We start from the raw sequence: 16,627 nt of genomic DNA, 5'->3' as shown, positions 1-16,627 counted from the left end.
CTGCACATTCACCGCAAGCTGTGGTCTCTCACATACATCAACAAACTCCATTTCTATACATTAACTTTCGACCTGACATCAACATTCATCACGTCTGATATGATCCAGTTGTTCTTATCATTCACCAGTTTCACAACTTTTTCTGGTTAGGTCATACTCCTCCTTCCTGATGATGACCCTCGTCCTTCATCACCTCCTGCTCCTCCCTCCTGGACTTCGTTATATGTAAACTGAGTAGTGCCCGCAGCAGTGCCAGCAGCAGTGCCAGCAGTAGTGCCAGCAGCAGTGCCAGCAGTAGTGCCCGCAGCAGTGCCAGCAGTAGTGCCAGCAGCAGTGCCAGCAGTAGTGCCAGCAGCAGTGCCAGCAACAGTGCCTGCAGTAGTGCCAGCAGCAGTGCCAGCAGCAGTGCCAGCAGCAGTGCCAGCAGTAGTGCCAGCAACAGTGCCAGCAGTAGTGCCAGCAGCAGTGCCAGCAGCAGTGCCAGCAGCAGTGCCAGCAGTAGTGCCAGCAGTAGTGCCAGCAACAGTGCCTGCAGTAGTGCCAGCAGCAGTGCCAGCAGCAGTGCCAGCAGTAATGCCAGCAGCAGTGCCAGCAGTAGTGCCAGCAGTAGTGCTAGCAGTAGTGCCAGCAACAGTGCCAGCAGCAGTGCCAGCAGCAGTGCCAGCAGCAGTGCCAGCAGCAGTGCCAGCAGTAGTGCCAGCAACAGTGCCTGCAGTAGTGCCAGCAGCAGTGCCAGCAGCAGTGCCAGCAGTAATGCCAGCAGCAGTGCCAGCAGTAGTGCCAGCAGTAGTGCTAGCAGTAGTGAGAGCAACAGTGCCAGCAGCAGTGCCAGCAACAGTGCCAGCAGTAGTGTGTTAGCGGTAAGAACACTAAAGTTACTCTCAACTTTACCTTGAGCCAGAGATACGTCACGAGGGCCACATTGTACAACTCTGGTCATCGCACTGAACAACATGAAATATTTTACTAAGGTAACGATGGGTCTCACACGGTACAGAATTTCTCTCCTAACATGTTGTGAGTTGGAAATGTTCTCCGTAATGTTTTGGGTTATACTCTAACTACTGCTCGAGATGATAATCTATGGTAAGGATCTAGGTAATGCTTCAGGTAATACTTTAAATATTGATCTCGCTAATGATCTAGATAATGACCTAGATAATTACCTAGATAATGATCTTGGTAATGATCTAAATAATATATATATATATATATATATATATATATATATATATATATATATATATATATATATATATAAACTATAGAGAACAGTCAGATACATGAATGAAAGCGCTCGAGTGTAAATGAGACTTGCCTCGCCTACTACACTTTTCTATATTAACATGTACCTCTCTCCCTCACATCCTACTCCTCTCCCACACTTTCCCTTCCACCTCTTCCAGAGAGCGCGGCTTCCTCCCAGCTTCCGTCTAGAAGTCAAGGAATCACACTATCCATCTTCATACACGTGTCCTCCGTAAGGCGCCATCTTGCCTGGGTAATGGACCGGTATTATGCTCCAGAGGCGCCCAGATGCACGGATGGGCGTAGGGGGGGTTGACGAAGAGTAGGGGGGTGGGGGGAAGGTGTCCGGGGGGTGGGGGGAAGGTGTCCGGGGGGTGGGAGGAAGGTGTCCGGGGGGGGGGGAAGGTGTTGTATACTTATCAATGCTGGTTAGTATTGTAAATGTGTGGCCACGTCTGTGGTAGAACATATAAATCAAAACCAAAAACGTACATGACTATCAGTGACTACGAGGTAGTGAGGTTTCGCTCCTCATTCCCCGCCTATACTATCTTTGTTGTAAATGTTGCATTATAATTGGACTATTCTGAAGTTCGAAATCTTTTTCCGAATCTGGCTTTAAAGCAGATGATGGAGGTGGCTTCCAAAACTTCAATTCTCTCCACCTGATGATTACCCGTAATCCGTACAGAGTATGAGTATTCCACTACATTTCTTCGACTCATCTACGTTTTCACCTTTCACCTATATCCTCTTGTTAAGCTTTCTCTCAGTTTCAATAGGGTGTCCTTGTCCACCCTGCCCATTCCCCACGATATCTTGAATGTTGTAATCATGTTCATTAGGTATTGTATAAGGTTGTGTGATTTAATTTCGTTAGCAAATCCTTATAACTTGACCGTCTCAGTTCTGACAGTAATGTTGTTGCAAACCTCTACACCTTTTCATTTTTTCTTCTGTGATTTATAAGGTCCAGCAGTGGTCTTTAACATGCTGTATATATTGTCTTGAAAGAATCCTCATATGATGCCGATGTTACTTTGTTTATATTGGAACTATAACCATTCTCAAATTGCTTTCTCTTTCCGATTCCTATAGTTGCCTTCTTTCTTATGGTGTATAACAATTCTTCGTCTCATTTCTCCCATTCTCATTTTCATTACTTTATATTTGTTGAAAATACATTCTAGCAGCCGCTCTTGTCTGCCATTCTTGGAGATTGTCAGTGTTTCATGATATTTTCTGCAGATCTTCTCGATCTTCTTATTCCTCACTAACTTTACGTGATCCGAAATTTTGTTTACATATACGAACTCTCTTCCTTGGGTAGGTCATTCATGTATGTTAGGAACAGTAGTTGTCCTTGCACCGAGCCCTGAGGGACCCCACTTGACACTTTCCTCAAGGACCACACCTCTCTGGGACTGTTTCCTGTTCTTCCAGTACGCCTTTACCCACTTATATGTCTTAATAGTTGTAACAGTTTCTTTCTTCGTCTTGTACACCAACAGTTTACGAAGAACACTATCAAATGCCTTTTCATAAGTAGTGTGATCATGGTGATTGGGTCAAGTTAGTTGTTGTTGGTCCTGATGGTAGGAGTCATGGTAGTGGGTAGTGATGGTGCTGTTGGAGGTCCTGGTAGTGGGTAGTGATGGTGCTGCTGGTGGTAGTTATCCAGGTAGTGGGTGAGGATTTAGTAAGTGGTAGTGATGGTGGTGTGAAAACCACGTATCACCCCCCAGATGAGACCCGCCCGGGCAGTTGGGTGTGACCAAGCTGGTTTAGATGATGTAAGAAATTCATGAAACAAAGGCAAGGGAAGGCTATTGGAGATGGGGAGAAAGTGAGAGATTGGGAGAAATTGTAGATGAGGAGAACGTGAGAGATTGAGAGGGGAGGAAGCTGGAAATGGGGATTGGAAGAAGTTGGAGACAGGGAGAGGAAGGGAAACTAAGATGAGCCAGCAAGGCCAATATCGAGGTAGAACTCCAGGATACACATTGAAAACCAATAATGCTGGGAGGGAGAGGCGCTGTGAAGGTGGGATGGTGGATGCTGGCGTGAGGTGATGCTGCTCTCACATCCGCGGTCTCCCAGATGAAGAAGGATGCTCAGGCCATGACAGTGCGGAATGACTTCTTTTGGATCACAGATGTCACGTAGGACCCTTGTCCTGTTCTCTGTTTGTTGCACTCGACCGAGACATTGTTACTCTTAGAGTCCATCACTCATTAAGCAGTAACAAGAAAAAATCACTGCTTTATACAAAAACACTCAACACAGCAACACCCAACACACCAACACTCAACAGACCAACACTCAGCACACCAACGCTCAACACACCAACATTCAACACACTAACACTCAACACACTAACATTCAACACATCAACACTCAACACACCAACACACCAACACTCAACACACCAACATTCAACACACCAACACTCAGCACACCAACATTCAACACACCAATGAACGCAATACTGATAAAAGTTATGCCACCGAGCAATTGTTTGCAACTCAAAAATGCAAGAAAAGTTGCCAGGGGAAAGAGCCTTCCGTGAAAGTTTTAACTTTTATTCGGCTTTCTCCAGTTTTCCTCGGCTTTCCCTGGGGAGAAGAGTTGTGACTTCTCAGAGAGTTATATTGGTGATGTCATCAGAGATCAGCTGGCTTTAGCGCTCTCAGTCCATGTTGTTGTGCTGCTCTGAGTGCTGGAGGTGCAAGTAGCAGGGCAGTGCCCACTCTCATACCCGGACCCATGCTGAACTGAGTCCAGAATTCCCTCTTACACCCGGGCCCTTGCTGAACTGAATCCACTATCATACCCGGACCCCAGAGTACTCTGTAGTATGTGTACACATGTGAGTTGGGTCAAGCCAGCCTCACCTGAAGCGGTTATGTATTAACAAAAACTAAGGGACGCGAAGCTTAAAACTTTCTAGTGATATATGTTGCCAATATAAAAAGACCTCCTGTTTCACCACCTCGAACCCATAAGGTGGGTCTCTGGGGGTGGAATGGGGTGGTGGGTCCCTGTGTGGAGTGTGAAGTGGGTCCCTGTGTGGAGTGTGAGGTGGGTCCCTGTGTGGAGTGTGAAGTGGGTCCCTGTGTGGAGTGTGAGGTGGGTCCCTGTGTGGAGTGTGAGGTGGGTCCCTGTGTGGAGTGTGAGGTGGGGACCATGTGTGGAGTGTGAGGTGGGTCCCTGTGTGGAGTGTGAGGTGGGACCTTGGGTGTGGTGCTAGGTCCTTGACGACGTTGATCTCGGGAACAAGGAACATCCATTACCACTTACTGGAATAAAAGGCGTCAGTAACGAAGCACTCTACATATGAAATATTGTGAGAAGAAATGTTTCCTTGGGATTTAACTCGTGTGTCGGGCAACTGACGTACTGTTAGAGGAGGATCCGTGAAGAAAATGGTATTGATGCAGCCGGTCCTCTTAAGGTTTCCTAACGTCAAGAAACTGTCGCACTAAAGTGCCCTTATCCTAACCTACCAGAGGACCCAAACCAAAAAACGGAACATTATGTCACTTTCGCGAGCCGCTACCATTTTCTAGTACGGCAATTTTTGGCATTACGTAGAGTATACGTCAAAATGCGACGTTCTATTACGGGAAAGAGGTGGCTGACAAAGGTGTGGGAGTGGTCGTTCTGTTCTCTCGCTCCCAATACACTCGTGCCTCTTTATTTAGTTCCACATAACTTTCTGCTGCCCATTAGTCACTTCTCCCTTGCAGGGGCTGTACCTTGGTGCATAAGTTGTCCTAACTTCTCTACTTTCTCGTTTAAGCTTGAAATTCCTGTATATACTGGTACGTTCTGGTGGCACCAAGCAGCTTCCAGCATCTGCTGCTATTATATTTATTGCTCAGAGGCTCCACATCGTCTAACTAACCCTGGCACAATACATAACGATGTCTGAGGTCACACGCACGCCCGCACTCTCACACACACACACACACCAATGACCAAAGAGTCAAAGCTCAACCCCCGCAAGTACAATTAAGTGAGTACACACACACACACACACACACACACACACACACACACACACACACACACACACACACACACACACACACACACACACACACAGTTTCCCTCTTTGTAATATCTCTTCAATGTTCCAGAAATATAACCTATAATACGTTGGCTTATTCTTGATAGTTTAGTTTGCTTCCTTCGTTACGGTCCTCTGTTCATGAGGTGGTCCCAGGACCTCTCCCTCATAAGTTATTTTATTATTCGGCTCCATGTGTCGCGCTTGATGGAGTATAGTTCAGGATTTACAGTTATTGCAATTGGCTGTGTTGTCTGTGTGCCTATATTCACTTAATTGTACCTACTGGTCCGAGCGTTGGGCGTTGGCTCTTGGGTTTTCAGCCGGTTCTCATATAATGTACTGATGTTCGAATATTGGATTTCCTTCACTTTACATTTTGATTCTCTGCATGGGGTTAGTCTTAAGTGCCTCCTCTAACTCATTAAATTTATTCACTAGTTTGTGCTCATCTACTTGCATTTATCTTATTGTGCTTGCAGGGTTTGGGCTTCGGCTCTTTGGTCCACTCTCTCTACGGTAAATCAACTAGTGCACAGATTCCTGAACCTACTCGGCTTTATCATATCTATATTTGAAACTGCGTATGGAGTCAGCCTTCGCCACTTCCTAATACTTTCCAATTGTTAACTACTCTGACACTAAACAGTTCTTTATAATATATCTGTATCTCAACTAGGTTCTCAGTTTCCACCGGTGTTCTTTGGTGCATGTGCCACCTTCTAAATAGCATGCCTCTATCAACCCACTCATTCCCTTGATAATCGTATATGTGGTAATTATGTCTCGTCTAACTCTTCTATCTTCCAGCTACGTGAGGTTTAAATCGAGTAGCCATTTCTTGTAAGTCATACCTCGTAGTTCTGGGACTAGTCTGGTGGCATACCTTTACACCTTCAACTTCGCCCTGTTTTTGACTAGATATGAACTCCAGGCTGAAGCCGCACATTACTGGATTGGGCCGAAATATGTGGCATACAAGACTCTGAAGGATTTCTTATACAATTTGTTAATGCTGTTCTTATGTTAGCCAGTTCCCTATGACATCGTTCCACATTGTACTCGTTTGAAATTGTCGACCCCGGCTATGTTGGGCTCGTACCCGACAGCTATCACAGTGGAAAGTTTTTTGAGGCTAGCCTCAAGGGCTCTGACCTCCAATCTTGGACAGACAGACATTAATTTTTATAGATACATATTTTCTAGGTTTAAATTTGTTATGTTCATATTTTTATATCCAGTATTTATATTTTAATCTTCACGAACTCCCTGTCTTAAAATGAACTCGTCTCTGAAATCAGAAGAAATCAAAAATCCGGCAAATTATTTCAAGCTCTATTGAGCTTCGATGATTATTGGACAATATTTTTAGCCCGATACTGGCAAACAGTTCGTTACGTCAACAGTGAACTGCCTTAACGACAACCCGGTCGTTTTCGTTGCAATTAAACTGAAATCGCTAGTTGGTATATATCGGATATATTTTACTTTTTCTAATATCAATATTTTGTTAATACGTATATTGTCCAGAAGAGAAGACAGCAAATAACATGCTATCTCACCATGTCTAGACGTCTGGTGGAAAACTTTGAAACTGCCCAACCTGAATTTGAAAGAGATCTGGGAGTTATGATTAATATTACTTAACCTAAAAAAAAATCTATGCATAAGTGTACGGAATAAATCAAGTAGGATACTGGAAACTGTTTGTCGGAGAGTTAGCAATAAGGGAAAGGCTATATAGGCCGAAAGATATACCCAACTTCTCGGAGTATATACACTGAGAGTTTACTATAGTCCTGGACTATACTCAAGTCTACAGTATACTTTTAGTTGGTCAGAAATTAACTGTTGTGGTCTTATTAGCCTTTTCGGGTGTTAGACTTTAAGTCCGACACCACAACCAATCAATAAGACATCCAGTATTATTTGTCAGTGTTATCTTACCCTTGTTAGGCCTCATTCAGGTTATTCAGCTCAATTTTGGCCACTGAACTATAGTACTATAGATATCAATTCAGTAGAACATGGACAGTGAAGAATGACAAAATTAATCCAAGGAATTAGCGAGAAGTCTCTCAAATGATGAGCAATTAAGAAAGATTAATTTGCATTGTCTGGAAAGGATTAGGGGTGACAGAACTGAAATATATACTAAAGGATGCTGAACTCCAGTATGCAGCAACCCAGGTAATACTGTTATGCTGCACTCGAAATAATATGTGATGTATGCTACACCTCCAGATAAACCATAAACCTCAACACAGTAAGTCACTGAACTCTCCAGTTAGCCACAAACTATCAAAACAAACCACAGGACTATGCCACAAACAAGACTACAAAACAATAACCAAAAGTACTATGTAACGAGCCACAGGACTTCACAGTAGCCACTATGTTCCTCAAAAGATCACATTACATAAACATTTGCCACAGTGCTGCGTAATCATCACCACCACTACACTCTTAGCCCCATTGTACCGTACTAATTCACAGTAAAAAAACCAATAATCGACTTATCACTTCAATAATCTTCAATAATCCACGAGAGAGCGTCATACTTCACAATACGCTACACTCTGACACTCGTAAACACGCCCAAGCCCGTCTAAATGTACCAAGATGCGTCCTAATGCAAAATAATACACTTGTTCCTTCATGCCCCGCAATACGGCTCGAGACGCCATTGAGGTCAACGTCATAATGAACTTAGTGTTCTCTATGCCATAATAATTTACTATGATATGCCGATCAACGCCGTTATTCGGCAAAATGTACCACCATCATATGCCTTCATACGCAATAATATACTTGAACGTACTTAAGCAATATTGTCTGGATCTGTTTGACCTTCACGCAACTCCTTAAATTATTGTATTACAAATGTGGCTAGTTGCCGCTATGCATGTTTCCACCTAAGCTTACTTCTCGTCCCTTTTTTTTTTTCTCTCTCTCTCTCTCTCTCTCTCTCTCTCTCTCTCTCTCTCTCTCTCTCTCTCTCTCTCTCTCTCTCTCTCTCTCTCTCTCTCTCTCTCTCTCTCTCTCTCTTTTTCTCTCCCTCTCCTCCCCCTATATTTCTCTACCTCTCTCTCTCTCTCTCTCTCTCTCTACCTCTTCCTCTCCCTCTCCCTCTCTTTTTCCGTAATGTTTTGAACAAAACTGTTGACAGTTTCTGGCTGTTCTGTGTCCTCTCTGTGCTCTACCAGTGTGTCAAACCCTCCTGCTCTGTTTCAAGCCTCATTTCGTATTCATAGTTCGAAATTATTTTTGTCCATTTTTCCATCAAAACCTTGCCATAAATTCTTGTACCATATAGTGCTTTTGTCCAGTGCACTTGTATGCATACACTGCCTCATGCATGCATACTTACAAGTGTGTGTATATATATATATATATATATATATATATATATATATATATATATATATATATATATATATATATATATATATATATATATATATATATATAGGGGAAATAAAGGGAAGCTTTTTTCCTAAAGGCTGTAGATTTCTTCAAACTCCTCCGACGCCGGGCAGGAACCGAGGATGCAGCGGGCATTTCCCCCCTGGGTCGCCATACTGATGCGCTTGACTGTTACTTTGTGTTACAGTTTACAGAAAACACACACACATATAGGAATCACTGTTCGAAGTCCTCATCCATCTCTTCGGAGTTGGGGTGCGTGCACCAGATATAGCAAGCATTTCATTTTTGGATCGCGACACTAAGAACATATATGATTTCCTGAACATATATTTGACCATTAAGCCAACGTTCAAAAAGTAGAATTATTTTGATAATTTTGCGAAGATCAGTATTAGATATTTTACTAGTCTGTAATATTTTGCTAATTAAATTGTCTAGGTTATGCTAGTCTTAGAGCTCCCAGGAGGTTCGTATGGCACTGTGCCATGCTGAAATCGTTTGAACTCTGATCCGACCATGTTGGGCATGTACCCTTTTCCAATTACAGAAAAGAATTGAGTAGGGTTAGCACCAAGCATCTAGCTTCCAGCCTCGGACAGACGTCTCCGTTTATAGCTGTGTAGATATACACAGGAAGATGACAGCGACTGGTGTGGTGCAGGAACCAAGTTTTAGGAGATTATCTAGACTGAGGTTTATGTCGCCTTTCGTCAAAATGGGAGTATTTGTCCACTGGGTCTCTTGCTACCCAATGGGCACAATATCCAAGAGCAACGTTAATTTCACGTCGAATCAACGTCATTCAAATTTCGAACCAATGCCACTCTTAGATATTATGATCACAGAGACAGATCTCTAAATGAAGAAATTAAAGCGATTACAAATAAATACACGCCAATATAGAGATTAATGCTAGATTTTTACTTTCTTGTTAAATTGTTAATATCCAGCTCTGTAATATCGCCTACCATGAAAGAATATGCGAGAACCGAACAATATTCCATAGGAAAGTACAAGTGCTTTGAAGAGTATCATCATCGGAGTGGGAGTTCTTTGTTTTAAACGTTCTCATTTTCCACCCTATGATTTCCCTGACTGTTGATATTTTTTGCTTTGTAGTGATCTGTAAACGTCAGGTCTTCTGACTTTATTATTCCAAAATCTGTGAGTTTATCGCTAACTTCTAATGTTTTATATCTTGTTCTTGTGGTAAGGTGTTCGCTATTTATCCTGCCCAAGTAATTGGAATTATTTTCCGTTAAATGTTTTATTGCACAATGGTAGACTATGTAGGTATTGTTTATTTTACCGAAGATGACCTTGACACCGGATCGCCGAGTCGTGGTCGAGGACGCTGCAGCAGAAGCAGCAGGAGTGGCTGCAGAGGGGCAGCGATCCATCACCGCCCAGGCAACTGTTAGGGCCTTATGCTTGGGTCGTCAGGAGAAGTCTGGTATTTTATGAGTCGTACAGCACTTGATGTTCTACCTGTTTCCTCGCAGTTACATTGCGTTATGCTTCATCACTCTTGATTGCCCGGAGATAAAGCCCATCTTAAGCAGCATCGCTTCAGTGAAGGACGGTGGTGCGGGAGTCGTTCACCAAAGGGCTACCCCGGCACACACACACACACACACACACACACACACACACACACACACACACACACACACACACACACACACACACACACACATTCTCAAGGGAATCGACAGGGTAGATAAAGACAGGCTATTTAACACAAGGGGCACACGCACTAGGGAACACAGGTGGAAACTGAGTGCCCAAATGAGCCACAGAGATATTAGAAAGAACTTTTTTAGTGTCAGAGTGGTTGACAAATCTGTACACCTGTTGATTGACGGTTGAGAGGCGGGACCAAAGAGGCAGAGCTCAATCCCCGCAAGCAAAATTAGGTGAGTATACACACACACACACCGGCCGGCCGAGCGGACAGCACGCTTTACATGAGATCCTGTGGTCCCGGGTTCGATCCTGGGCCCCGGCAAGACACATTGGGCAGAGTTTCTTTCACCCTATGCCCCTGTTACCTAGCAGTAAATAGGTACCTCGGAGTTAGTCAGCTGTCACGGGCTGCTTCCTGGGATGTGTGTGTGTGTGTGATGTGAAAAAGTAGTAGTAGTTAAAAACAGTTGATTGACAGTTGAGAGGCGGGCCGAAAGAGCAGAGCTCAACCCCCGTAAGCACAACTAGGTGAATACACACATACACACACACACACACACACACACACACACACACACACACACACACACACACACACACACACACACACACACACACACACAGACACACACACACACACACACACACACACAGACACACACACACACACACACACACACACACACACACACACACACACACACATGCCAGACATAGGATACAGAATAGGAGATGAAGTACTTAATGAAACAGACAGAGAGAAAGATCTAGGAGTTGATATCACACCAAACCTGTCTCCTGAAGCCCACATAAAGAGAATAACGTCTGCGGCATATGCGAGGCTGGCTAACATCAGAACGGCGTTCAGGAACCTGTGTAAGGAATCATTCAGAATCTTGTACACAACATATGTAAGACCAATCCTGGAGTATGCGGCCCCAGCATGGAGCCCGTACCTTGTCAAGCACAAGACGAAGCTGGAAAAAGTCCAAAGGTATGCTACTAGACTAGTCCCAGAACTAAGAGGCATGAGTTATGAGGAAAGGCTGCGGGAAATGCACCTTACGACACTGGAAGACAGAAGAGTAAGGGGGGACATGATCACAACCTACAAAATCCTCAGGGGAATCGACCAGGTAAACAAGGATGAACTATTCAACACTGGAGGGACGCGAGCAAGGGGACACAGGTGGAAGCTGAGTACCCAAATGAGCCACAGAGACATTAGAAAGAACTTCTTCAGTGTCAGAGTAGTTAGTAAATGGAATGCACTAGGAAGTGATGTGGTGGAGGCTGACTCCATACACAGTTTCAAATGTAGATATGATAGAGCCCAGTAGGCTCAGGAATCTCTACACCAGTTGATTGACGGTTGAGAGGCGGGACCAAAGAGCCAGAGCTCAACCCCCGCAAGCACAATTAGGTGAGTACAATTAAGTGAGTGCACACACACACACACACACACACACACACACATACACACACACACACACACACACACACACACACATACACACACACACACACACACATACACACACACACACACATACACACACACACACACATACACACACACACACATTGACACGCCCATCCATACACATCACGTATGATTTACATTGAAGTGAGATAAACAGAGATGCATCAAACAGGCTCCTGCCCGTCGCAGTATATCAGTAGTGACTTATTGACGGAATTGTGTCCGAGGTCGCGCGTAATACAAGTGTATCTTCGTTGTATTAAATTGCCTTTGTTATTCTCTTGAACCTTTCTATTCCTTACTTCTGTTCAATTGCCTTGTATCTCCCATGTTTCTTGTCTCTCTCTGGTGCTACTTTACCCCCTCTTTATCACACACTTTCTATTTTCTCTCACCTCACACTTTGTCTTTGTATCATCTCTTGCCCGCACTTTTTCCCTCGTATAACTCTTTTTCTCTCCATTCTCCCACACTTTTCTTTCTGCTCGTTCAGTTCCCTTCCATTTCTCGCTCTGTTTCCCAGTCTCCAGCTGTATGAGGCAAGCGGGGAGGGATAAATATTTCCCTGGCGCCAGAAGGTGGTGTGCAGCGGGAAGATAGTGCGATAGTGTGGGAGGAAAAGCCAGTAAACCCGTTCTGAGGAGGCGAGCGTGAGAGAGGTGTGAGGATGGGGGTGGCAATAAGCAGTGATGGCGCCACAACCTCTCTTGACGAAAAGGACAAAGGAAAAGAGAGGCAAATTGAATGTGATAACTTCGGGAAGACGGGAGGAGCGAGAGTGATGGTACAGGAGTTAAAATACAAGAGCGACAAATACGCGAATCTTAACAAGATATCATCACCACCTGAGTACAAGTGGTGATGATAACCCTGAGATGAGTATAGATGGTGATGGTAACCCTTAGATGAGTCCAGGATCTCAACATCGACATATTTAGTAGTCAGCAATAAGGTCGTTAGAAACGTATGACGTATGGGAGAGAGAGAGGGGGAGAGAGAGAGAGAGAGAGAGAGAGAGAGAGAGAGAGAGAGAGAGAGAGAGAGAGAGAGAGAGAGAGAGAGAGGGGTAAGAGAGAGAGAGAGAGAGAGAGAGAGAGAGAGAGAGAGAGAGAGAGAGAGAGAGAGAGGACGAACAAAAAAGCACAAATATCGCCATCAGGGAGCTGGGAGAGTGAAGGTGCGAGAGAGAGGAGGGTGCCAAGGTGTGTGGGAATAAGGTGGACGCCCAGCCAATAGACGACGGCGATGTAAAGAACGGGAAGATTAATAGTTTTGCTGCAGAGAGACGAGAGAGAGGGAGAGAGAGAGAGAGAGAGAGAGAGAGAGAGAGAGAGAGAGAGAGAGAGAGAGAGAGAGAGAGGGAGAGAGAGAGAGAGAGAGAGAGAGAGAGGGGGAGAGGGGGAGAGAGAGAGAGATGTTGGAAGAGAGATGAAAGGAGAGAAAGAAGAGTGATAAAGGGAGATAGAGAAGAGAGATGCTAAAAGGTGTAAAAAGAATCATTAATAAAGGGATGGACGCGTGGATAACAAACAAGAGGGATGCTGTGATCAGGAGGCCGGGGGTGTCCGGAACGCTTCGTGGTGTATGGAGAAACATCTTCTATCTTGATCAGGCGAAGAAGGGAGAATATTGATAGATTTTACCAACAAATTTATGTTAAAATTCAGATCAGACCCGAGATGAATGATGCTGTGTTGTAGAATGCTTGGCTGACCTGTAGGAAGCTTGGTTGACATGAAGGATGTCATGGCTGACATGAACGATATACGCCCCATTACTTTAAGGGCGAATTTTTTTATTTAATAATATTGAAAAAAATATAAATAAGATGATACAGGGAGAGCAGAGGAGAGTCAAAGTCCAACTTGTGGAGGAGATACTAAGGTGTCATCCCCGATAAGAGGAGGAGGGGGAAAAGATAGGTAGAGAAACGGAGAGATCAGGTACGTGGACAGAAAGATGGTGGGATTAGTAACAAAAAAAGAAAGGTCATAACATATAGTAAATGGATAGATAAGTAGATAGAGACTGGAGAATCAGTAGAAAGAGAGTGAGAGTGATGGAGATGGTTCCTGAGTAGTGTAAAGGTTAGAGATAAATTAATAAGTTTATGCTTGAAGGAGACAGAGCAACAGTATGCAAGAAATGACTTGGACACTTGCACTGGCAAATGTGGCTAGAAAGCCTTCCTCTTCTGACATATCAACATAAACACATGCTTACACAATTTCACACATATGTATACAAAATATACATCTACATATGTTTATGCATATTTTGCACACCAAACAGCATAATCAGTTCAGCGCAGGGAAGGCATTCAACATCATGACAGCCATTGTCCAGTCATCCTGCCAGCTTACACCGGGCCGTCACGTTAGCCTGGATTAAAGGACACTGTAGAGAGTATTAAACGATCTTACAGGTTGTATTTAGAGGGTTCTCGTACTCTCAGTAGTGCTAGAGACCTGTGGCCTCTCCAGACTTATCGTCACTACAGGATTCAACCAATCTTGACCGAACTTATATTACTCTGAGGAAACTTTAATTTACTTGACATGACCTAACCAAACCTTGCATTCTCTGAATAGCTTCACTTATTCTAGTTACTATTTATATATCCAAACGTTCCCTAACTTAACCATCGTTTTCTTTATCTAACTTATCTTAACCAGTGATTTTTTTTATCTAAATTATCTTAACCAGTGTTTTCTTTGTCTAACTTACCCTAACTAGCGTTTACCTAACTTAATGTTACCTGGGTTTATGTGAGAATTCTTCAACTTTTATATCATCGTTTACTAACGAATATGATTTTATATTTTCATTTAATACGAAAAAACTTTATTAAGGACAAATCAAATAATTCAGTTTTGGAGAGGCCGATTAAATTTATGAAACTGATATATTTAGATAACATAACAACATCTCTACATGTTTCTATTAGAAGTCAAAATAATATACAAATCAACCCACACGAGGAAGATATATTACGGGCTATTCATGCCCGTGCTACCTCTTGGGTAACTTAATCTTTATCAATCAATCAGGAAGATATATGTTCCTGGTACTGCACTCAGAGTGCCTGTAACTCCCGGGTCTCCCCTGGCAGTAATGGCCGCCTCCTCTATAAAAAGCAAGCTTGTTAAACAGAACCTTTTAAAGAGTTACCTGTGTTAGTAATTTTGGAATTTTGTTATACTATAATTATTATTATGATTTATAATTATATTAACACTAATAATAATTTAAATTCAGAACTTGAATTTAAATTCGTTATTCGCAAATGTATTATTGTTTACACTTACTCAAATTCTTAAACTTTAATTCATAAACTAATTGCTCATATATAATTGATTTAATTTACAGAATTTTAAATGCATTATAAATTTCTTCAAGACAAAATTAACAATATAAATATGCTAACACTAGGCATCATAATTATGACGTGTAGACGGCGAGTGACGCAGAACTCCAGCTCGACATCTCACACACTGCAATATATGCAAACAATGTTTTCTAATTACCGACATTAATCTCTACATTATAAAGACCTGGAGACACAATAAATAATTTAATTTAAAACAGAAAATCGAAAGGGTGCACAAAATTTGCAAGATAATTAAAATAAATTAAATATATGAAATTACATTCATTTGTAGAACTTCAACATTTTGCATCAGCAGAGTCAGTTGCTAGCTTCAATCAAAATCACTTTGATCACACAGCTCTTGTACCAGGGATCTGATTTCAACAGGATATAAAATGCTTGTCAACAAGCCGTCTCTTTGTGACAGTAATTCCTTAATAATGTCAAGTATTCAGGTGACGGTATTCCTACTTTCTCTGCTGATTATTTGATTTTATTATACTATTTATATATATATATATATATATATATATATATATATATATATATATATATATATATATATATATATATATATATATATATATATATATATATATATATAACCCATATATATATATTTTTACAACCAGCTTAATATTTCTGGTAAAGTGTTCTCACTACTCTCTCTTTCTCACCTCTCTACTCTCATTCTCTTCTCAACATTCTTCACTCTCTACTCTCTCTCTCTCTCTCTCTCTCTCTCTCTCTCTCTCTCTCTCTCTCTCTCTCTCTCTCTCTCTCTCTCTCTCTCTCTCTCTCTCACGTGTGCAAATGAACTATTATAAACCGACGCTGTTGTGCCTCTTCCACAACACTGGCGTGTAAACATCGGGACAGGACTGCCGCCAGCAAAATCATTTCTGACGTGTAATTAATTTCAATCGAGTTCCACTTGACAACAGACACAGTTGTCACAGTGACTAGCAGAGAGCTCTCGACTTCGTAATAAACACGTTTGGAACGACTTTTTTTTTTTTGAGGGCAAAGGGTACTATATCAAATGTAATTGTCCCATCATTAATTCACAAAGACGCAGACAAACACATGCACGCGTAAGATGGAAGAAACTACTAGAAAGTGCAAGAAACTACAGGATGATCTGAATAAAAAAAAGAGAAGAAGAACTATCATAGGGAAACCGCCAAGCCCTTACAACTATATTGCACGGAGAAGGAATCAGGATGAGGATCTGGGATGGGACGTTGAAAAGGAATGGTGCCCAACTACTTGGACGGTCGAGGATTGAACGCCGACCTGTAGGAAGCGAGTCCGTCGCTCTATCGTCCCCACAAAAAGT

At 42.6% G+C, this 16,627-nt stretch overlaps 2 protein-coding genes across 3 annotated transcripts in view; both read right to left on the bottom strand.

The window, feature by feature from the left end:
* The window catches only part of LOC123760673 (uncharacterized), a 231,305-nt gene that overhangs the window by 164,448 nt on the left and 50,230 nt on the right, over positions 1-16,627 (bottom strand). The window lies entirely within an intron of this gene.
* On the bottom strand, positions 147-1,492 carry LOC123760765 (putative per-hexamer repeat protein 5). The gene is made up of 2 exons (XM_045746549.2): positions 1,455-1,492; positions 147-792 (listed from the first exon to the last, which is right to left on the bottom strand). Exons 1-2 carry the CDS (start codon positions 1,490-1,492, stop codon positions 147-149), a joined length of 684 nt encoding a protein of 227 aa, XP_045602505.2.

The sequence above is a fragment of the Procambarus clarkii genome, chromosome 21 (genome assembly GCF_040958095.1).
Source record: "Procambarus clarkii isolate CNS0578487 chromosome 21, FALCON_Pclarkii_2.0, whole genome shotgun sequence".
In the NCBI taxonomy this organism is placed as follows: Eukaryota; Metazoa; Arthropoda; class Malacostraca; order Decapoda; family Cambaridae; genus Procambarus; species Procambarus clarkii.
The sequence above is the reverse complement of the archived record's forward strand: the minus strand, read 5'-3'. Positions and strand labels throughout refer to the sequence as shown.